General features: G+C 50.6%; 2 protein-coding genes across 2 annotated transcripts in view; one reads left to right on the forward strand and one right to left on the reverse strand.

The window, feature by feature from the left end:
• Positions 1–1941, forward strand: part of LOC148431372 (arf-GAP with coiled-coil, ANK repeat and PH domain-containing protein 1-like) — an 86908-nt gene extending 84967 nt beyond the window's left edge. The window contains exon 6 of the mRNA XM_088466046.1: positions 1081–1941. Within this exon, the coding sequence (XP_088322172.1) occupies positions 1081–1187 (107 nt within the window). The 3' untranslated portion in view covers positions 1188–1941. The remainder of the gene's footprint in view (positions 1–1080) is intronic.
• LOC148431373 (monocarboxylate transporter 13-like) lies at positions 1262–24486 on the reverse strand. Its single transcript, XM_088466045.1, has 4 exons — positions 23984–24486; positions 17045–17188; positions 12221–12955; positions 1262–1738 (listed from the first exon to the last, which is right to left on the reverse strand). The coding sequence occupies exons 1-4, from the start codon at positions 24180–24182 to the stop codon at positions 1296–1298; spliced, it is 1521 nt and encodes a 506-aa protein (XP_088322171.1). The 5' UTR covers positions 24183–24486; the 3' UTR covers positions 1262–1295.
• Positions 24487–25107: the final 621 nt, after the last annotated feature.

Genomic DNA, 25107 nt, shown 5'->3' on the forward strand with positions numbered 1-25107 from the left:
AAGCAGGGGAATGTGCTATGTGTGTAATATAAGCAGGGGAGGAAATATAATAAGCAGGGGAGTGTGCTGTGTGTGTAATATAAGCAGGGGAGTGTGCTATATGTGTATTATAAGCAGGGAAGGTTATATAATAAGCAGAGGAGTGTGCTATGTGTGTAATATAAGCAGGGGAGTGTGCTATGTGTGTAATATAAGCAGTGGAGGTTATATAATAAGCAGGGGAGTATGATATGTGTGTAATATAAGCAGGGGAGTGTGCTATGTGTGTAATATAAGCAGGGGAGGTTATATAGTAAGCAGGGGAGTGTGCTATGTGTGTAATATAAGCAGGGGAGGTTATATAATAAGCAGGGGAGTGTGCTATGTGTGTAATATAAGCAGGGGAGGTTATATAATAAGCAGGGGAGTGTGCTATGTGTGTAATATAAGCAGGGAAGGTTATATAATAAGCAGAGGAGTGTGCTATGTGTGTAATATAAGCAGGGGAGGTTATATAATAAGCAGAGGAGTGTGCTATGTGTGTAATATAAGCAGAGGAGTGTGCTATGTGTGTAATATAAGCAGGGGAGGTTATATAATAAGCAGGGGAGTGTGCTATTTGTGTAATATAAGCAGGGGAGGTTATATAATAAGCAGGGGAGTGTGCTATGTGTGTAATATAAGCAGGGGAGGTTATATAATAAGCAGGGGAGTGTGCTATTTGTGTAATATAAGCAGGGGAGGTTATATAATAAGCAGGGGAGTGTGCTATGTGTGTAATATAAGCAGGGGAGGTTATATAATAAGCAGGGGAGTATGCTATGTGTGTAATATAAGCAGGGGAGGTTATATAATAAGCAGGGACGTGTTACAGTTACAGTGAATCGTCATTGGCAGAGATTACTTTTGTCTATGTTCACCCTGTACTCACTGTTACATTTGTATCGGCTTCTATTTAGTAAACCTGTAACTTCCTCACCTGCTTCATTCCACTGGGCTTATTAGTTTTATTTTATCTTGCTCATCCCGGCTGTATCACTCCTTTATATGCCATTGTCTATGTGACTATTAATATTTCATGTCTGTTATTTCGTCCTAAAGGGGATGAAACCTATTTGGATATATTTCGGGATTTTTCCCTGATGGCATCAGACGCTCCGGAGAAGTTATCCCGGCGAAGCTGTGACCTGCGGCTGAGCACTCTGTAATAAACAGTGCGCGTATAGGGACTGGCTGGAGGATTCCATCAACCGTATCACCACAAAGCAAAGACGTTCAGGCATTTTTACTAATAAATAGATGTTTTATTGATGACATCATAGCACTGTGTTGGAGAGTGTCAGTGATGTCACCGCACAGGAGGCAGAGCTGTGATGCCCTAGGAGACTCTCAGACAGCAGAGGAGGCTTCTTTGAGGTGTTCTCTCTGCGCTGAAGTGTAGGAAGTCCAATCTGCCCCATTCTATCTTCTGACACCTGGCCACAAGGACACAAGGGAAGGTTTGTTTCGCTATTGTGGTCAGATGCCGCAATGTCGGACAAAGGTTCCTCCACGCTGCACTTAGAGCTGATGGTACCATTACTTAGCGTCTGCTCTTGTTTGGCTGGTGAAGGGACATGTGTCCTGATTTCTGATTGGTCAGTTCTATTCCTGCAACATATTGCAGGGAGCGTGAGGATGATGAGCGCTCCGAGAAAGAGGAAGGAGCCAGAGATGATAAAAGACAGAGAGAAGTCACCAGTCAGATCACACAGCCACCCTGCAAGAGAAGGAGCATATGTCATTATAGTGCCGTGATAATATCCAGACGTACATGGAGAAATGCGTTGTGTTTGTGTCACTGTTCTATGGTAAATGCAGGCTGAGCCCCTTTCTCATGTACCCATAATAAATACATTGTCTCATCTTGGAATAAGTCCTCCATAATAGTTAGCACTTGGCAGAGATTACGGTGGAAGGCCCTTATTGTAATTAGAGGCTGGCCTGCGGCGGTGGGGCCTCTGTAATATATACTATTGGGGTCCATACGATTGTGCCCATTAGCTGATGCACTGTTACTGTAGATTTCTCATTTTGCGTAACGTCTTTTGTATGTACTGTAAGGCGGGATTACAATTTTTATTCTATAAGTGGGCCCTCGTCTTCCCGACGCATTTTATGGTATATGGCGTCTCGCTGATCTTTGGCAACACCCTAATAAAACCGTGTACATGTGTAATGAGAGTGAGGGGACACCGGGACTGTCTGTATTACATGTGTAATGAAAGTGACGGGACACTGGGACTTTCTGTATTACATGTGTACTGAGAGTGAGGGGACACTGGGACTGTCTGTATTACATGTGTACTGAGAATGAGGGGACACCGGGACTGTCTGTATTACATGTGTACTGAGAGAGAGGGGACACCGGGACTGTCTGTATTACATGTGTACTGAGAATGAGGAGACACCGGGACTGTCTGTATTACATATGTACTGAGAATGAGGGGACACCGGGACTGTCTGTATTACATGTGTAATGAGAGTGAGGAAAACCGGGACTGTCTGTATTACATGTGTACTGAGAATGAGGGCACACCGGGACTGTCTGTATTACATGTGTACTGAGAGAGAGGGGACACTGGGACTGTCTGTATTACATGTGTACTGAGAGTGAGGGGACACCGGGACTGTCTGTATTACATGTGTACTGAGAATGAGGGGACACCGGGACTGTCTGTATTACATGTGTAATGAGAGTGAGGAAAACCGGGACTGTCTGTATTACATGTGTACTGAGAATGAGGGCACACCGGGACTGTCTGTATTACATGTGTACTGAGAGAGAGGGGACACCGGGACTGTCTGTATTACATGTGTACTGAGAGAGAGGGGACACTGGGACTGTCTGTATTACATGTGTACTGAGAGTGAGGGGACACTGGGACTGTCTGTATTACATGTGTACTGAGAGTGAGGGGACACTGGGACTGTCTGTATTACATGTGTACTGAGAATGAGGGCACACCGGGACTGTGTGTATTACATGTGTACTGAGAGTGAGGGCACACCGGGACTGTCTGTATTACATGTGTACTGAGAATGAGGGCACACTGGGACTGTCTGTATTACATGTGTCCTGAGAGTGAGGGGACACCGGGACTGTCTGTATTACATGTGTACTGAGAATGAGGAGACACCGGGACTGTCTGTATTACATGTGTACTGAGAATGAGGGCACACCGGGACTGTCTGTATTACATGTGTACTGAGAGTGAGGGGACACTGGTACTGTCTATAATATATGTATTCTGAAATTAGGGGGAGACAGGGATTGTCTGTATTACATGTCCTTAGAGTGAGGGGACACCGGTACTGTCTATAATATATGTATTCTGAAATTAGGGGGAGACAGGGATTGTCTGTATTACATGTCCTTAGAGTGAGGGGACAGCGGGACAGTTTTTTTATTTCATAGCTTAAAGTAAGACTGATTCAAAGTCACACGCAAGTCATCCACAGAGGTGGCCGCAATGTATGGTGGGAAATGAAAGGTGGACATCTTCAGTATTCAGAGTTAGCTACACTGCTCTTATTCATCCACTTGTGTAAGTAGCTGTAATCACTACCTGTCGTACACTAGATGCAAGAGATCGTCTGAAATAAGTGTGATCTCTGTGTATGCTACACCCCCATTACATACCCCACCAAGCTGCCTACACCCCCATTACATACCCCACCAAGCTGCCTACAACCCCAGTACATACCTCACCAAGCTGCCTACACCCCCATTACATACCCCACCAAGCTCCCTACACCCCCCATTACAAACTCCACCAAGCTGCCAACACCCCCAATACATACCTCACCAAGCTGCCTACACCCCCATTACATACCCCACCAATCTATCTACACCCCCCATTACATACCCCACCACAAACCCCACCAAGCTGCTTACACCCCCATTACATACCCCACCAAGCTGCCTACACCCCCATTACATACCCCACCAAGCTGCCTACACCCCCATTACATACCCCACCAAGCTGCCTACACCCCCATTACATACCCCACCAAGCTGCCTACACCCCCAATACATACCCCACCAAACTGTCTACGCCTCCCATTACATACCCCACCAAGCTGCCTACACCCCCATTACATACCCCACCAAGCTGCCTACACCTCCCATTACATACCTCACCAAGCTGCCAACACCCCCCATTACATACCCCACCAAGCTGCCTACACCCCCATTACATACCCCACCAAGCTGCCTACACCCCAAATACATACCTCACCAAGCTGCCTACACCCCTCATTACATACCCCACCAAGCTGCCTACACCCCCCATTACATACCCCACCAAGCTGCCAACACCTCCCATTACATACCTCACCAAGCTGCCTACACCCCCATACATACCTCACCAAGCTGCCTACACCCCTCATTACATACCCCACCAAGCTGCCTACACCCCAAATACATAGCTCACCAAGCTGCCTACACCCCTCATTACATACCCCACCAAGCTGCCTACACCCCCCATTACAAACCCCACCAAGCTGCCAACACCCCCAATACATACCTCACCAAGCTGCCTACACCGCTCATTCCATACCCCACCAAGCTGCCTACACCCCCATTACATACCCCACCAAGCTATCTACACCCCCCATTACATACCCCACCAAGCTGTCTATGCCTCCCATTACATACCCCACCAAGCTGCCTACGCCTCCCATTACATACCACACCAAGCTGTCTACGCCTCCCATTACATACCCCACCCATTACATACCCCACCAAGCAGCCTACACCCCCAATACATACCTCACCAAGCTGCCTACACCCCTCATTACATACCCCACCAAGCTGCCTACACCCCCCATTACAAACCCCACCAAGCTGCCAACACCCCCAATACATACCTCACCAAGCTGCCTACACCCCTCATTACATACCCCACCAAGCTGCCTACACCCCCATTACATACCCCACCAAGCTATCTACACCCCCCATTACATACCCCACCACAAACCCCACCAAGCTGCTTACACCCCCATTACATACCCCACCAAGCTGCCTACACCCCCATTACATACCCCACCAAGCTATCTACACCCCCCATTACATACCCCACCACAAACCCCACCAAGCTGCTTACACCCCAAATACATACCTCACCAAGCTGCCTACACCCCTCATTACATACCCCACCAAGCTGCATACACCCCCCATTACATACCCCACCAAGCTGCCAACACCCCCAATACATACCTCACCAAGCTGCCTACACCCCTCATTACATACCCCATCAAGCTGCCTACACCCCCATTACATACCCCACCAAGCTGCCTACACCCCCATTACATACCCCACCAAGCTATCTACACCCCCCATTACATACCAAACCACAAACCCCACCAAGCTGCCTACACCCCCATTACACACTCCACCTAGCTGCCTACACCCCCCATTACATACGCCACCAAGCTGCCTACACCTCCCATTACATACCCCACCAAGCTGCCTACACCCCCCATTACATACCCCACCACAAACCCCACCAAGCTGCCTACATCCCCATTACATACCCCACCAAGCTGCCTACACCCCCCATTACATACCCCACCAAGCTGCCAACACCCCCATTACATACCCCACCAAGCTGCCTACACCCCCATTACATACCCCCCACCAAGCTGCCTACACCCCTCATTACATACCCCACCAAGCTGCCTACACCCCCCATTACATACCCCACCAAGCTGTCTACACCTCCCATTACATACGCCACCAAGCTGCCTACACCCCCCAATACATACCTCACCAAGCTGCCTACACCCACATTACATACCCCAACAAGCTGCCTACACCCCTCATTACATACCCCACCAAGCTGCCTACACCCCCAATACATACCTCACCAAGCTGCCTACACCCCTCATTACATACCCCACCAAGCTGCCTACACCACCAATACATACCTCACCAAGCTGCCTACACCCACATTACATACCCCACCAAGCTGCCTACACCCCCATTACATACCCCAAGCTGCCTACACCCCCATTACATACCCCATCAAGCTGCCTACACCCCCAATACATACCTCACCAAGCTGCCTACACCCCTCATTACATACCCCACCAAGCTGCCTACACCCCCATTACATAGCCCACCAAGCTGCCTACACCCCAAATACATATCTCACCAAGCTGCATACACCCCTCATTACATACCCCACCAAGCTGCCTACACCCCCCATTACATACCCCACCAAGCTGCCAACACCCCCAATACATACCTCACCAAGCTGCCTACACCCCTCATTACATACCCCACCAAGCTGCCTACACCCCCATTACATACCCCACCAAGCTGCCTACACCCCCGTTACATACCCCACCAAGCTATCTACACCCCCCATTACATACCCCACCACAAACCCCACCAAGCTGCCTACACCCCCATTACACACCCCACCTAGCTGCCTACACCCCCCATTACATACCCCACCACAAACCCCACCAAGCTGCCTACATCCCCATTACATACCCCACCAAGCTGCCTACACCCCCCATTACATACCCCACCAAGCTGCCAACACCCCCATTACATACCCCACCAAGCTGCCTACACCCCCATTACATACCCCCCACCAAGCTGCCTACACCCCTCATTACATACCCCACCAAGCTGCCTACACCCCCCATTACATACAACACCAAGCTGTCTACACCTCCCATTACATACGCCACCAAGCTGCCTACACCCCCCAATACATACCTCACCAAGCTGCCTACACCCACATTACATACCCCAACAAGCTGCCTACACCCCTCATTACATACCCCACCAAGCTGCCTACACCCCCAATACATACCTCACCAAGCTGCCTACACCCCTCATTACATACCCCACCAAGCTGCCTACACCACCAATACATACCTCACCAAGCTGCCTACACCCACATTACATACCCCACCAAGCTGCCTACACCCCCATTACATACCCCAAGCTGCCTACACCCCCATTACATACCTCACCAAGCTACCAACACCCACATTACATACCCCATCAAGCTGCCTACACCCCCATTACATACCCCAAGCTGCCTACACCCCCATTACATACCCCATCAAGTTGCCTGCACCCCCTATTACATACCCCACCAAGCTGTCTACACCCCCCATTTCATACCCCAGCAAGCTGCCTACACCCCCAATACATACCCCACCAAGCTGCCTACACCCCCATTACATACCCCACCAAGCTGCCTACACCCCCATTACATACCTCATCAAGCTGCCTACACCCCCAATACATACCTCACCAAACTGCCTACACCCACCATTACATACTCCACCAAGCTGCCTACACCCCCATTACATACCCCAAGCTGCCTAGACCCCCATTACATACCCCATCAAGCTGCCTACAACCCCGATTACATACCCCACCAAGCTGTCTACAACCCCCATTACATACCCCACCAAGCTGCCTACACCCCCATTACATACCCCACCAAACTGTCTACATCCCCATTACATACCCCACCAAGCTGCCTACACCCCCATTACATACCCCACCAAGCTGTGTACACCCCCCATTACATACCCCACCAAGCTGCCTACACCTCCCATTACATACCCCACCAAGCTGTCTACACCCCCTATTACATACTCCACCAAGCTGCCTACACCACCCATTACATACCCCATCAAGCTGCCTACACCCCCCATTACATACCCCACCAAGCTGCTTACACCCCTCATTACACACCCTCAGGACAATAAGGACAATACCTCACAATACCCCACATTACATATCCCGCCAAGCTGCCTAAACCACCCATTACATACCCCACCAAGCTGCCTACACCCCTCATTACTTACCCCACCAAGCTGGTTACACCACCCATTACATACCCCATCAAGCTACCAACACCCCACATTACATACCCCGCTAAGCTGCTTACACCCCCATTACATACTCCACCAAGCTGCCTACACCCCCCATTACATATCCTGCCACGCTGCCTACACCACCCATTACATACCCCATCAAGCTGCCTACACCCCTCATTACATATCCTGCCAAGCTGCCTACACCCCACATTACGTACCCCTCCAAGCTGCCTACACCCCCCATTACATACGCCGCCAAGCTGCCTACACCCCCCCATTACATATCCCACCAAGCTGCTTACACCCCCAATTACACCCCCCCAGGACAATAAGGACAATACTCCACCAAGCTGCCTACACCCCCCATTACAACCCCAAGCTACGTACACCCCTCATTACATACCCCACCAAGCTGCCTACACCGCCCATTACATACCCCACCAAGCTACCTACATCCCCCATTACACACCCCACCAAGCTGCCTACACCCCCCATTACACACCCCACCAAGCTACCTACACCCCCAATTACACACCCCACCAAGCTGCCTACACCCCCATTACACACCCCACCAAGCTACCTACACCCCCAATTACACACCCCACCAAGCTGCCTACACCCCCCATTACATACCCCACCAAGCTGCCTACACCCCCCATTACACACCCTCAGGACAATACCCCACCAAGCTGCCTACACCCCCCATTACATACCTCACCAAGCTGCCTACACCCCTCATTACATACCCCACCAAGCTGCCTACAACCCCCATTACATACCCCACCAAGCTGCTTACACCCCTCATTACACACCCTCAGGACAATAAGGACAATACCTCACAATACCCCACATTACATATCCCACCAAGCTGGTTACACCCCCCATTACATACCCCACCAAGCTACCTACACCCCCATTACATACCCCGCCAAGCTGCCTACACCCCTCATTACATATCCTGCCAAGCTACCTTCACCCCATTACATATCCTGCCAAGCTACCAACACCCCACATTACATACCCCGCTAAGCTGCTTACACCCCCATTACATACTCCACCAAGCTGCCTACACCCCCCATTACATATCCTGCCACGCTGCCTACACCACCCATTACATACCCCATCAAGCTGCCTACACCCCCCATTACATACCCCACCAAGCTGCTTACACCCCTCATTACACACCCTCAGGACAATAAGTACAATACCCCACCAAGCTGCCTACACCCCACATTACATATCCTGCCAAGCTGCCTACACCACCCATTACATACCCCACCAAGCTGCCTACACCCCTCATTACTTACCCCACCAAGCTGCTTACACCCACCATTACACACCCTCAGGACAATAAGGACAATACCTCACCAAGCTGCCTACACCCCTCATTACATATCCTGCCAAGCTGCCTACACCCCACATTACGTACCCCTCCAAGCTGCCTACACCCCCCATTACATACGCCGCCAAGCTGCCTACACCCCCCCATTACATATCCCACCAAGCTGCTTACACCCCCAATTACACCCCACCAGGACAATAAGGACAATACCCCACCAAGCTGCCTACACCCCCCATTACAACCCCAAGCTACCTACACCCCTCATTACATACCCCACCATGCTGCCTACACCGCCCATTACATACCCCACCAAGCTACCTACATCCCCCATTACACACCCCACCAAGCTGCCTACACCCCCCATTACACACCCCACCAAGCTACCTACACCCCCAATTACACACCCCACCAAGCTGCCTACACCCCCATTACACACCCCACCAAGCTACCTACACCCCCAATTACACACCCCACCAAGCTGCCTACACCCCCCATTACATACCCCACCAAGCTGCCTACACCCCCCATTACACACCCTCAGGACAATACCCCACCAAGCTGCCTACACCCCCCATTACATACCTCACCAAGCTGCCTACACCCCTCATTACATACCCCACCAAGCTGCCTACAACCCCCATTACATACCCCACCAAGCTGCTTACACCCCTCATTACACACCCTCAGGACAATAAGGACAATACCTCACAATACCCCACATTACATATCCCGCCAAGCTGCCTACACCACCCATTACATACCCCACCAAGCTGCCTACACCCCTCATTACTTACCCCACCAAGCTGGTTACACCCCCCATTACATACCCCACCAAGCTACCTACACCCCCATTACATACCCCGCCAAGCTGCCTACACCCCTCATTACATATCCTGCCAAGCTACCTACACCCCATTACATATCCTGCCAAGCTACCAACACCCCACATTACATACCCCGCTAAGCTGCTTACACCCCCATTACATACTCCACCAAGCTGCCTACACCCCCCATTACATATCCTGCCACGCTGCCTACACCACCCATTACATACCCCATCAAGCTGCCTACACCCCCCATTACATACCCCACCAAGCTGCTTACACCCCTCATTACACACCCTCAGGACAATAAGTACAATACCCCACCAAGCTGCCTACACCCCACATTACATATCCCGCCAAGCTGCCTACACCACCCATTACATACCCCACCAAGCTGCCTACACCCCTCATTACTTACCCCACCAAGCTGCTTACACCCACCATTACACACCCTCAGGACAATAAGGACAATACCTCACCAAGCTGCCTACACCCCTCATTACATATCCTGCCAAGCTGCCTACACCCCACATTACGTACCCCTCCAAGCTGCCTACACCCCCCATTACATACGCCGCCAAGCTGCCTACACCCCCCCATTACATATCCCACCAAGCTGCTTACACCCCCAATTACACCCCCCCAGGACAATAAGGACAATACCCCACCAAGCTGCCTACACCCCCCATTACAACCCCAAGCTACCTACACCCCTCATTACATACCCCACCAAGCTGCCTACACCGCCCATTACATACCCCACCAAGCTACCTACATCCCCCATTACACACCCCACCAAGCTGCCTACACCCCCATTACACACCCCACCAAGCTACCTACACCCCTCATTACATACCCCACCAAGCTGCCTACACCGCCCATTACATACCCCACCAAGCTACCTACATCCCCCATTACACACCCCACCAAGCTGCCTACACCCCCAATTACACACCCCACCAAGCTGCCTACACCCCCATTACACACCCCACCAAGCTACCTACACCCCCAATTACACACCCCACCAAGCTGCCTACACCCCCCATTACATACCTCACCAAGCTGCCTACACCCCTCATTACATACCCCACCAAGCTGCCTACACCCCCCATTACATACCCCACCAAGCTGCCTACACCCCCCATTACATATCCCGCCAAGCTGCCTACACCCCCATTACATATCCCACCAAGCTGCCTACACCCCCATTACAAACCCCACCAAGCTACCTACACCCCCCTTTACATACCCCGCCAAGCTGCCTACACCTCCATTACATACCCCACCAAGCTACCTACACCCCCCATTACATACGCCGCCTAGCTGCCTACACCCCCCATTACATACCCCGCCAAGCTACCTGCACCCCCCATTACATACCCCGCCAAGCTGCCTACACCCCCCATTACATACCTCATCAAGCTGTCTACACCCCCCATTACATACCCCACCAAGCTGCCTACACCCCCATTACATACCTCATCAAGCTGCCTACACCCCCATTACATACCCCACCAAGCTGCCTACACCCCCCATTACATACCCCGCTAAGCTGCCTATACCCCTCATTACATATCCTGCCAAGCTACCTACACCCCATTACATATCCTGCGAAACTGCTTACACCCCCATTACATACTCCACCAAGCTGCCTACACCCCCATTACACTAAGCCTATGCCGCTTATTGCACCCACTCTCCAACTAATGTAGAGGCAAGCAATGTCTCTGCCGTCTCCCCACTCCTGGCAGTGTCTCTGCCGTCTCCCCACTGACGGTAGTGTCTAGTCTGTCTGCCAGGTTGTGATAATGTCTCTGTACCCCTGATAGTGTCTCTGTACTCCTGATACTGTCTCTGTACCCCTGATAGTGTCTCTGTACCCCTGATAGTGTCTCTGTACCCCTGATAGTGTCTCTGTACTCCTGATAGTGTCTGTGTACCCCTGATAGTGTCTCTGTACTCCTGATAGTGTCTCTGTACCCCTGATAGTGTCTCTGTACCCCTGATAGTGTCTCTGTACTCCTGATAGTGTCTCTGTACCCCTGATCGTGTCTCTGTACTCCTGATAGTGTCTCTGTACCCCTGATAGTGTCTCTGTACCCCTGATAGTGTCTCTGTACTGCTGATAAAGTCTCCATGTAATGCTGTGCTGTTGCACTGACATATATTATAGGGGGCTCACCTGATATAGGAGCTCCAAGCAGGCCCCCCACACTCTCCAACATTTGCAGCAGTCCAAGTGCAGGAAGAACTCTCTCACACCCAACCACCCATGGGAGGGCAGAGAATACCCCCGGGGTCAGTGCTCCAGCACAAAAGCCAAATGCCCCTGCAGCCACCCCCATCTGTACAGCTTTATCTGCCAAGGGCAGAAGTCCAAGGACTACACCGGTCATTCCTGTCCAGAAGCTGAGGAGGAGCAGAGTGCGCTTTGGGGTGATATCAGACAACCAACCAGCAAACAGACGCCCACAAACATCTGCAATGCCTACTAGAGCCATTAACAAGGCAGCCTGACGCTCCCCAATGCCCTTAACCTGCATATGAGCAACAAGATGGGTAAACGGCACAAAGTAAGCAGCGTTGATCAATGTTATTGCCAGACAGTAGCGCATGAAGGACCAATCACAGAGAAGTTCCCATCCCCATAGGAATGAACGTGGGTGATGAGGCAAATCCTTGCTGGCTGTATGGAGCAGAGCACCGCATGGCACAGAATGTAGTGCCACCCCGGACAGCAAGAGCATGGCACCGCGCCATGAGTACACTTCCACCAAGTATTGCAGGAGGGGGGTAAGGGCAAATGAGAAGACACCGGTACCCGTCAGAACAAATCCTGTAGCTAATGACCTCCTGTGTGAGAAGTGACAGGTCACAGCAGCCATCGAGGGAGAGAATATCAGAGCCCAACCAAATCCTGCAGAGAGAGAGAGAGACAGAAGGTCAGCTGTAACCATGGGACATACAGAGACACATTCCTACTCCATACTGGGCTAAAGCCTACAGGGTGACACAGACAGAAGCTATGAGCCTGTCCCTCCCCCTGCAGGGTGACACAGACAGAAGGGAGCTATGAGCCTGTCCCTCCCCCTGCAGGGTGACACAGTCAGAAGGGAGCTATGAGCCTGTCCCTCCCCCTGCAGGGTGACACAGACAGAAGGGAGCTGAGCCTGTCCCTCCCCCTGCAGGGTGACACAGACAGAAGGGAGCTATGAGCCTGTCCCCCCCCCTGCAGGGTGACACAGACAGAAGGGAGCTATGAGCCTGTCCCTCCCCCTGCAGGGTGACACAGACAGAAGGGAGCTGAGCCTGTCCCTCCCCCTGCAGGGTGACACAGACAGAAGGGAGCTATGAGCCTGTCCCTCCCCCTGCAGGGTGACACAGTCAGAAGGGAGCTATGAGCCTGTCCCTCCCCCTGCAGGGTGACACAGACAGAAGGGAGCTATGAGCCTGTCCCTCCCCCTGCAGGGTGACACAGACAGAAGGGAGCTATGAGCCTGTCCCCCCCCCTGCAGGGTGACACAGACAGAAGGGAGCTATGAGCCTGTCCCTCCCCCTGCAGGGTGACACAGACAGAAGGGAGCTGAGCCTGTCCCTCCCCCTGCAGGGTGACACAGACAGAAGGGAGCTATGAGCCTGTGCCTCCCCCTGCAGGGTGACACAGACAGAAGGGAGCTATGAGCCTGTCCCTCCCCCTGCAGGGTGACACAGACAGAAGGGAGCTATGAGCCTGCTCCTCCTCCTGCAGGGTGACACAGACAGAAGGGAGCTATGAGCCTGTCCCTCCCCCTGCAGGGTGACACAGACAGAAGGGAGCTATGAGCCTGTCCCTCCCCCTGCAGGGTGACACAAACAGAAGGGAGCTATGAGCCTGCTCCTCCTCCTGCAGGGTGACACAGACAGAAGGGAGCTATGAGCCTGCCCCTCCCCCTGCAGGGTGACACAGACAGAAGGGAGCTATGAGCCTGTCCCTCCCCCTGCAGGGTGACACAGACAGAAGCTATGAGCCTGTCCCTCCCCCTGCAGGGTGACACAGTCAGAAGGGAGCTATGAGCCTGCCCCCCCCCCCCCTGCAGGGTGACACAGACAGAAGGGAGCTATGAGCCTGTCCCTCCCCCTGCAGGCTGACACAGAAGCGAGCTATGAGCCTGTCCCTCCCCCTGCAGGGTGACACAGACAGAAGGGAGCTATGAGCCTGTCCCTCCCACTGCAGGGTGACACAGACAGAAGGGAGCTATGAGCCTGTCCCTCCCCCTGCAGGGTGACACAGACAGAAGGGAGCTGAGCCTGTCCCTCCCCCTGCAGGGTGACACAGACAGAAGGGAGCTATGAGCCTGTCCCTCCCCCTGCAGGGTGACACAGACAGAAGGGAGCTATGAACCTGTCCCTCCCCCTGCAGGGTGACACAGACAGAAGGGAGCTATGAGCCTGCTCCTCCTCCTACAGGGTGACACAGACAGAAGGGAGCTATGAGCCTGTCCCTCCCCCTGCAGGGTGACACAGACAGAAGGGAGCTATGAGCCTGTCCCTCCCCCTGCAGGGTGACACAAACAGAAGGGAGCTATGAGCCTGCTCCTCCTCCTGCAGGGTGACACAGACAGAAGGGAGCTATGAGCCTGCCCCTCCCCCTGCAGGGTGACACAGACAGAAGGGAGCTATGAGCCTGTCCCTCCCCCTGCAGGGTGACACAGACAGAAGCTATGAGCCTGTCCCTCCCCCTGCAGGGTGACACAGACAGAAGGGAGCTATGAGCCTGTCCCTCCCACTGCAGGGTGACACAGTCAGAAGGGAGCTATGAGCCTGCCCCCCCCCCCCTGCAGGGTGACACAGACAGAAGGGAGCTATGAGCCTGTCCCTCCCCCTGCAGGCTGACACAGAAGCGAGCTATGAGCCTGTCCCTCCCCCTGCAGGGTGACACAGACAGAAGGGAGCTATGAGCCTGTCCCTCCCACTGCAGGGTGACACAGACAGAAGGGAGCTATGAGCCTGTCCCTCCCCCTGCAGGGTGACACAGTCAGAAGGGAGCTATGAGCCTGCCCCCCCCCCCCTGCAGGGTGACACAGACAGAAGCGAGCTATGAGCCTGTCCCTCCCCCTGCAGGGTGACACAGACAGAAGGGAGCTATGAGCCTGTCCCTCCCCCGCAGGGTGACACAGACAGAAGGGAGCTATGAGCCTGTCCCTCCCCCTGCAGGGTAACACAGACAGAAGGGAGCTGAGCCTGTCCCTCCCCCTGCAGGGTGACACAGACAGAAGGGAGCTATGAGCCTGTCCCTCCCCCTGCAGGGTGACACAGACAGAAGGGAGCTATGACCTGTCCCCCCCCCTGCAGGGTGACACAGACAGAAGGGAGCTATGAGCCTGTCCCTCCCCCTGCAGGGTGACACAGACAGAAGGGAGCTGAGCCTGTCCCTCCCCCTGCAGGGTGACACAGACAGAAGGGAGCTATGAACCTGTCCCTCCCCCTGCAGGGTGACACAGACAGAAGGGAGCTATGAGCCTGCTCCTCCTCCTGCAGGGTGACACAGACAGAAGGGAGCTATGAGCCTGTCCCTCCCCCTGCAGGGTGACACAGACAGAAGGGAGCTATGACCTGTCCCCCCCCCTGCAGGGTGACACAGACAGAAGGGAGCTATGAGCCTGTCCCTCCCCCTGCAGGGTGACACAGACAGAAGGGAGCTATGAGCCTGTCCCTCCCCCTGCAGGGTGACACAGACAGAAGGGAGCTATGAGCCTGTCCCTCCCCCTGCAGGGTGACACAAACAGAAGGGAGCTATGAGCCTGCTCCTCCTCCTGCAGGGTGACACAGACAGAAGGGAGCTATGAGCCTGCCCCTCCCCCTGCAGGGTGACACAGACAGAAGGGAGCTATGAGCCTGTCCCTCCCCCTGCAGGGTGACACAGACAGAAGCTATGAGCCTGTCCCTCCCCCTGCAGGGTGACACAGTCAGAAGGGAGCTATGAGCCTGCCCCCCCCCCCTGCAGGGTGACACAGACAGAAGGGAGCTATGAGTCTGTCCCTCCCCCTGCAGGCTGACACAGAAGCGAGCTATGAGCCTGTCCCTCCCCCTGCAGGGTGACACAGACAGAAGGGAGCTATGAGCCTGTCCCTCCCACTGCAGGGTGACACAGAGAGAAGGGAGCTATGAGCCTGTCCCTCCCCCTGCAGGGTGACACAGTCAGAAGGGAGCTATGAGCCTGCCCCCCCCCCCTGCAGGGTGACACAGACAGAAGCGAGCTATGAGCCTGTCCCTCCCCCTGCAGGGTGACACAGACAGAAGGGAGCTATGAGCCTGTCCCTCCCCCGCAGGGTGACACAGACAGAAGGGAGCTATGAGCCTGTCCCTCCCCCTGCAGGGTGACACAGACAGAAGGGAGCTATGAGCCTGTCCCTCCCACTGCAGGGTGACACAGACAGAAGGGAGCTATGAGCCTGTCCCTCCCCCTGCAGGGTGACACAGACAGAAGGGAGCTATGAGCCTGTCCCTCCCCCTGCAGGGTGACACAGACAGAAGGGAGCTATGAGCCTGTCCCTCCCCCTGCAGGGTGACACAGTGACACAGACAGAAGGGAGCTATGAGCCTGTCCCTCCCCCTGCAGGGTGACACAGACAGAAGGGAGCTAGGAGCCTGTCCCTCCCCCTGCAGGGTGACACAGACAGAAGGGAGCTAGGAGCCTGTCCCTCCCCCTGCAGGGTGACACAGACAGAAGGGAGCTAGGAGCCTGTCCCTCCCCCTGCAGGGTGACACAGACAGAAGGGAGCTAGGAGCCTGTCCCTCCCCCTGCAGGGTGACACAGACAGAAGGGAGCTATTAGTCTGCCCCTCCCTCTGCAGGGTGACACAGACAGAAGGGAGCTATGAGCCTGCCCCTCCCCCTGCAGGGTGACACAGACAGAAGGGAGCTATGAGCCTGCCCCTCCCCCTGCAGGGTGACACAGACAGACGGGAGCTAGGAGTCTGCCCCTCCCCCTGCAGGGTGACAGTGTAAAACACGAAGCTACAGTTACCTGAAACCCCTCCGATGCTCAGGTACAGCTGGTAGAGGTTAGTGGAGAAAGAAGCAAAAAACATCCCAAGAGCTGAGAGAAATCCCCCAAACATGACGACAGGACGAGATCCAAACCGTAGTGTAAGCGCACAGCCCAGGGGACCTGCAGAGAGACATAACAGGTATAATGGTTACCCCCATACAGTATATAGCGGCTGATAGGGAACGTGTGTCTGTACTGTGTGTATGTATTAGTCTTACTGTATGCTGCCACCACTACAGCTGCCACCACTACAGCTGCCACCACTACAGCTACCACCACTACAGCTGCCACCACTACAGCTGCCACCACTACAGCTGCTCCAATGCCATCCGTGCTCCTCAGGGCACACAAACAAGTGATCTACAAGTGCCCCAATGGCCCAATACACTAATGTAATCTGATCTACAAGTGCCCCAATGGCCCAATACACTAATCTAATCTGATCTACAACTGCCCCAATGGCCCAATACACTAATGTAATCTGATCTACAACTGCCCCAATGGCCCAATACACTAATCTAATCTGATCTACAACTGCCCCAATGGCCCAATACACTAATGTAATCTGATCTACAACTGCCCCAATGACCCAATACACTAATCTAATCTGATCTACAAGTGCCACAATGGCCCAATACACTAATCTAATCTGATCTACAAGTGCCCCAATGGCCCAATACACTAATCTAATCTGATCTACAAGTGCCCCAATGGCCCAATACACTAATCTAATCTGATCTACAACTACACCAATGGCCCAATACACTAATCTAATCTACAACTACCCCAATAGCCCAATACACTAATGTAATCTGATCTACAACTGCCCCATGACCCAATACACTAATCTAATCTGATCTACAAGTGCCCCAATGGCCCAATACACTAATCTAATCTGATCTACAAGTGCCCCAATGGCCCAATACACTAATCTAATCTGATCTACAAGTGCCCCAATGGCCCAATACACTAATCTAATCTGATCTACAACTACACCAATGGCCCAATACACTAATCTAATCTGATCTACAACTGCCCCAATGGCCCAATACACTAATCTAATCTGATCTACAAGTGCCCCAATGGCCCAATACACTAATCTAATCTGATCTACAAGTGCCCCAATGGCCCAATACACTAATCTAATCTGATCTACAACTACACCAATGGCCCAATACACTAATCTAATCTGATCTACAACTGCCCCAATGGCCCAATACACTAATCTAATCTGATCTACAAGTGCCCCAATGGCCCAATACACTAATCTAATCTGATCTACAACTACCCCAATGGCCCAATACACTAATCTAATCTGATCTACAACTGCCCCAATGGCCCAATACACTAATCTGATCTGATCTACAACTGCCCCAATGGCCCAATACACTAATCTAATCTGATCTACAAGTGCCCCAATGGCCCAATACACTAAACTAATCTGATCTACAAGTGCCCCAATGGCCCAATACACTAATCTAATCTGATCTACAACTACCCCAATGGCCCAATACACTAATCTAATCTGATCTACAACTGCCCCAATTGCCCAATACACTAATCTAATCTGATCTACAACTACACCAATGGCCCAATACACTAATCTAATCTGATCTACAACTGCCCCAATGGCCCAATCTGATCTACAACTGCCCCAATGGCCCAATACACTAATCTAATCTACAACTACCCCAATAGCCCAATACACTAATCTAATCTGATCTACAACTGCCCCAATGGCCCAATACACTAATCTAATCTGATCTACAAGTGCCCCAATGGCCCAATACACTAATCTAATCTACAACTACCCAAATGGCCCAATACACTAATCTAATCTGATCTACAACTGCCCCAATGGCCCAATACACTAATCTAATCTGATCTACAAGTGCCCCAATGGCCCAATACACTAATCCAATCTGATCTACAACTGCCCCAATGGCCCAATACACTAATCTAATCTGATTTACAACTGCCCCAATGGCCCAATACACTAATCTTATCTGATCTACAAGTGCCCCAATGGCCCAATACACTAATCTAATCTGATCTACAAGTGCGCCAATGGCCCAATACACTAATCTAATCTGATCTACAAGTGCCCCAATGGCCCAATACACTAATCTAATCTGATCTACAAGTGCCCAAATGGCCCAATACACTAATGTAATCTGATCTACAACTGCCTCAATGGCCCAATACACTAATCTAATCTGATCTACAACTACACCAATGGCCCAACACACTAATCCAATCTGATCTACAACTGCCCCAATGGCCCAATACACTAATGTAATCTGATCTACAACTGCCCCAATGGCCCAATACACTAATCTAATCTGATCTACAAGTGCCCCAATGGCCCAACACACTAATCCAATCTGATCTACAACTGCCCCAATGGCCCAATACACTAATCTAATCTGATCTACAAGTGCCCCAATGGCCCAATACACTAATCTAATCTGATCTACAAGTGCCCCAATGGCCCAATACACTAATCTAATCTGATCTACAAGTGCCCCAATGGCCCAATACACTAATCTAATCTGATCTACAACTACACCAATGGCCCAATACACTAATCTAATCTGATCTACAACTGCCCCAATGGCCCAATACACTAATCTAATCTGATCTACAAGTGCCCCAATGGCCCAATACACTAATCTAATCTGATCTACAAGTGCCCCAATGGCCCAATACACTAATCTAATCTGATCTACAACTACACCAATGGCCCAATACACTAATCTAATCTGATCTACAACTGCCCCAATGGCCCAATACACTAATCTAATCTGATCTACAAGTGCCCCAATGGCCCAATACACTAATCTAATCTGATCTACAACTACCCCAATGGCCCAATACACTAATCTAATCTGATCTACAACTGCCCCAATGGCCCAATACACTAATCTGATCTGATCTACAACTGCCCCAATGGCCCAATACACTAATCTAATCTGATCTACAAGTGCCCCAATGGCCAAATACACTAAACTAATCTGATCTACAAGTGCCCCAATGGCCCAATACACTAATCTAATCTGATCTACAACTACCCCAATGGCCCAATACACTAATCTAATCTGATCTACAACTGCCCCAATTGCCCAATACACTAATCTAATCTGATCTACAACTACACCAATGGCCCAATACACTAATCTAATCTGATCTACAACTGCCCCAATGGCCCAATCTGATCTACAACTGCCCCAATGGCCCAATACACTAATCTAATCTACAACTACCCCAATAGCCCAATACACTAATCTAATCTGATCTACAACTGCCCCAATGGCCCAATACACTAATCTAATCTGATCTACAAGTGCCCCAATGGCCCAATACACTAATCTAATCTACAACTACCCAAATGGCCCAATACACTAATCTAATCTGATCTACAACTGCCCCAATGGCCCAATACACTAATCTAATCTGATCCACAAGTGCCCCAATGGCCCAATACACTAATCCAATCTGATCTACAACTGCCCCAATGGCCCAATACACTAATCTAATCTGATTTACAACTGCCCCAATGGCCCAATACACTAATCTTATCTGATCTACAAGTGCCCCAATGGCCCAATACACTAATCTAATCTGATCTACAAGTGCGCCAATGGCCCAATACACTAATCTAATCTGATCTACAAGTGCCCCAATGGCCCAATACACTAATCTAATCTGATCTACAAGTGCCCAAATGGCCCAATACACTAATGTAATCTGATCTACAACTGCCTCAATGGCCCAATACACTAATCTAATCTGATCTACAACTACACCAATGGCCCAACACACTAATCCAATCTGATCTACAACTGCCCCAATGGCCCAATACACTAATGTAATCTGATCTACAACTGCCCCAATGGCCCAATACACTAATCTAATCTGATCTACAAGTGCCCCAATGGCCCAACACACTAATCCAATCTGATCTACAACTGCCCCAATGGCCCAATACACTAATCTAATCTGATCTACAACTGCCCCAATGGCCCAATACACTAATCTAATCTGATCTACAAGTGCCCCAATGGCCCAATACACTAATGTAATCTGATCTACAACTGCCCCAATGGCCCAATACACTAATCTAATCTGATCTACAAGTGCCCCAATGGCCCAACACACTAATCTAATCTGATCTACAAGTGCCCCAATGGCCCAATACACTATTCTAATCTGATCTACAACTGCCCCAATGGCCCAATACACTAATTTAATGTGATCTACAACTGCCCCAATAGCCCAATACACTAATCTAATCTGATCTACAGCTGCCCCAATGGCCCAGTACACTAATCTGATCTACAACTGCCCCAATGGCCCAATACACTAATCTAATTAGACCTATACATCCTACGGTTATCTCGCTGTACAATAACACCCTATACTACAGAAATATAGTCAGAGGAAGGAAATGTAATGTCACCCACTCAGCGACCTATACATCCTACGGTTATCTCGCTATACAATAACACCCTACACTACAGAAATATAGTCAGAGGAAGGAAATGTAATCTCACCCACTCAGGGACCTATACATCCTACGGTTATCTCACTATACAATAACACCCTATACTACAGAAATATAGTCAGAGGAAGGAAATGTAATCTCACCATCTCAGGGACCTATACATACTACGGTTATCTCACTATACAATAACACCCTACACTACAGAAATATAGTCAGAGGAAGGAAATGTAATGTCACCCACTCAGGGACCTATACATACTACGGTTATCTCACTATACAATAACACCCTATACTACAGAAATATAGTCAGAGGAAAGAAATGTAATGTCACCCACTCAGGGACCTATATATACATCCTACGGTTATCTCACTATACAATAACACCCTACACTACAGAAATATAGTCAGAGGAAGGAAATGTAATGTCACCCACTCAGAGACCTATACATCCTACGGTTATCTCGCTATAAAATAACACCCTATAATACAGAAATATAGTCAGAGGAAGGAAATGTAATGTCACCCACTCAGGGACCTATACATCCTACGGTTATCTTGCTATACAATCACACCCTACACTACAGAAATATAGTCAGAGGAAGGAAATGTAATGTCACCCACTCAGGGACCTATACATCCTACGGTTATCTCACTATACAATAACACCCTACACTACAGAAATATAGTCAGAGGAAGGAAATGTAATCTCACCATCTCAGGGACCTATACATCCTACGGTTATCTCACTATACAATAACACCCTACACTACAGAAATATAGTCAGAGGATGGAAATGTAATGTCACCCACTCAGGGACCTATACATCCTACGGTTATCTCACTATACAATAACACCCTACACTACAGAAATATAGTCAGAGGAAGGAAATGTAATGTCACCCACTCAGGGACCTATATATCCTACGGTTATCTCACTATACAATAACACCCTACACTACAGAAATATAGTCAGAGGAAGGAAATGTAATGTCACCCACTCAGGGACCTATACATCCTACGGTTATCTCACTATACAATAACACCCTACACTACAGAAATATAGTCAGAGGAAGGAAATGTAATGTCACCCACTCAGGGACCTATACATCCTACAGTTATCTCACTATACAATAACACCCTATACTACAGAAATATAGTCAGAGGAAGGAAATGTAATCTCACCCACTCAGGGACCTATACATCCTACGGTTATCTTGCTATACAATCACACCCTACACTACAGAAATATAGTCAGAGGAAGGAAATGTAATCTCACCCACTCAGGGACCTATACATCCTACGGTTATCTCACTATACAATAACACCCTACACTACAGAAATATAGTCAGAGGAAGGAAATGTAATCTCACCCACTCAGGGACCTATACATCCTACGGTTATCTCACTATACAATAACACCCTACACTACAGAAATATAGTCAGAGGAAGGAAATGTAATCTCACCCACTCAGGGACCTATATATCCTACAGTTATCTCACTATACAATAACACCCTACACTACAGAAATATAGTCAGAGGAAGGAAATGTAATGTCACCCCACTCAGGGACCTATACATCCTACGGTTATCTCACTATACGATAACACCCTACACTACAGAAATATAGTCAGAGGAAGGAAATGTAATCTCACCCACTCAGGGACCTATACATCCTACGGTTATCTCACTATACAATAACACCCTATACTACAGAAATATAGTCAGAGGAAGGAAATGTAATGTCACCCACTCAGGGACCTATACATCCTATGGTTATCTCACTATACAATAACACCCTATACAGAAATATAGTCAGAGGAAGGAAATGTAATCTCACCCACTCAGGGACCTATATATCCTACAGTTATCTCACTATACAATAACACCCTACACTACAGAAATATAGTCAGAGGAAGGAAATGTAATGTCACCCACTCAGGGACCTATACATCCTACGGTTATCTCACTATACAATAACACCCTACACTACAGAAATATAGTCAGAGGAAGGAAATGTAATCTCACCCACTCAGGGACCTATACATCCTACGGTTATCTCACTATACAATCACACCCTATACTACAGAAATATAGTCAGAGGAAGGAAATGTAATCTCACCCACTCAGGGACCTATACATCCTACGGTTATCTCGCTATACAATAACACCCTATACAGAAAGCACATATAACATATGAATTATAATTCAGTCTCCTGGAACAAGTTAGAATTTCTGTGAATATTGCATTAGATAACGTGTTGGAATGTGAACAGCCAGAAAAGTGAAAACCTTCAGGGCTAAATCAGATGATTATGGATGAGGGGCTCATTATCCCCAGTGCAGTGGGCTGGAGATACATATAGATATTACATACATTCTATTCAGCAACTATCTACTGTAAACACACTCACTCATCAGCTGCTGTACAGCGACTGCGCATGATGTCACCCAAGAGACGCTCCCAGCCGCTGATCCAAAATAGTCTACAAATTCTGGAAAGAAAATGCCAAAGGAACGAAGAATCCCGAATACCAGGCCAGCCTGAAGGAAGCAGGAGACCAGGAGCACAGCTCCGTACACATCCGGGATTTGGGGACAGGTACTGGACATTGTAACTATAGGATAGAAAGAGAGATTAGGACACAGAACATACAGAGATACAATAGAGATGATGATAGTATCCGCTCAGCAATATATCCAATACGTTCAGTATCCAGACAAAGGAGATGCCAGCGCCAGAATCCCAACACCTGTCAGAATCCCGGCGCCAGAATCCCGATCGTAGGCATCGGGGAGGGGGAGGTTAGGTTCAGGCATCGGGGAGGGAGAGGTTAGGTTCAGTCACCGGGGAGGGGGAGGTTAGGTTCAGGTATCGTGGAGGGGGAGGTTAGGTTCAGGCACCGGGGAGGGGGAGGTTAGGTTCAGGCACCGGGGAGGGGGAGGTTAAGTTCAGGCATCGGGGAGGGAAAGGTTAGGTTCAGGCATCGGGGAGGGGGAGGTTAGGTTCAGGCATCGGGGAGGGGGAGGTTAGGTTCAGGCACCGGGGAGGGGGAGGTTAGGTTCAGACATCGGGGAGGGGGAGGTTAGGTTCAGGCATTGGGGAGGGGGAGGTTAGGTTCAGGCACCGGGGAGGGGGAGGTTAGGTTCAGGCACCGGGGAGAGGGAGGTTAGGTTCAGACATCGGGGAGGGTGAGGTTAGGTTCAGACATCGGGGAGGTTAGGTTCAAGCATTGGGGAGGGGGAGGCTAGGTTCAGGCACCGGGGAGGGGGAGGTTAGGTTCAGGCACCGGGGAGGGGGAGGTTAGGTTCAGGCACCGGGGAGGGGGAGGTTAGGTTCAGGCATCGGGGAGGGAGAGGTTAGGTTCAGGCATCGGGGAGGGGGAGGTTAGGTTCAGGCATCGGGGAGGGGGAGGTTAGCTTCAGGCATCGGGGAGGTTAGGTTCAGGCACCGGGGAGGGGGAGGTTAGGTTCAGGCACCGGGGAGGGGGAGGTTAGGTTCAGGCACCGGGGAGGGGGAGGCTAGGTTCAGGCACCG

Source organism: Taudactylus pleione, unplaced genomic scaffold, assembly GCF_031769625.1.
Source record: "Taudactylus pleione unplaced genomic scaffold, aTauple2 ptg002361l, whole genome shotgun sequence".
Lineage (NCBI taxonomy): Eukaryota > Metazoa > Chordata > Amphibia > Anura > Myobatrachidae > Taudactylus > Taudactylus pleione.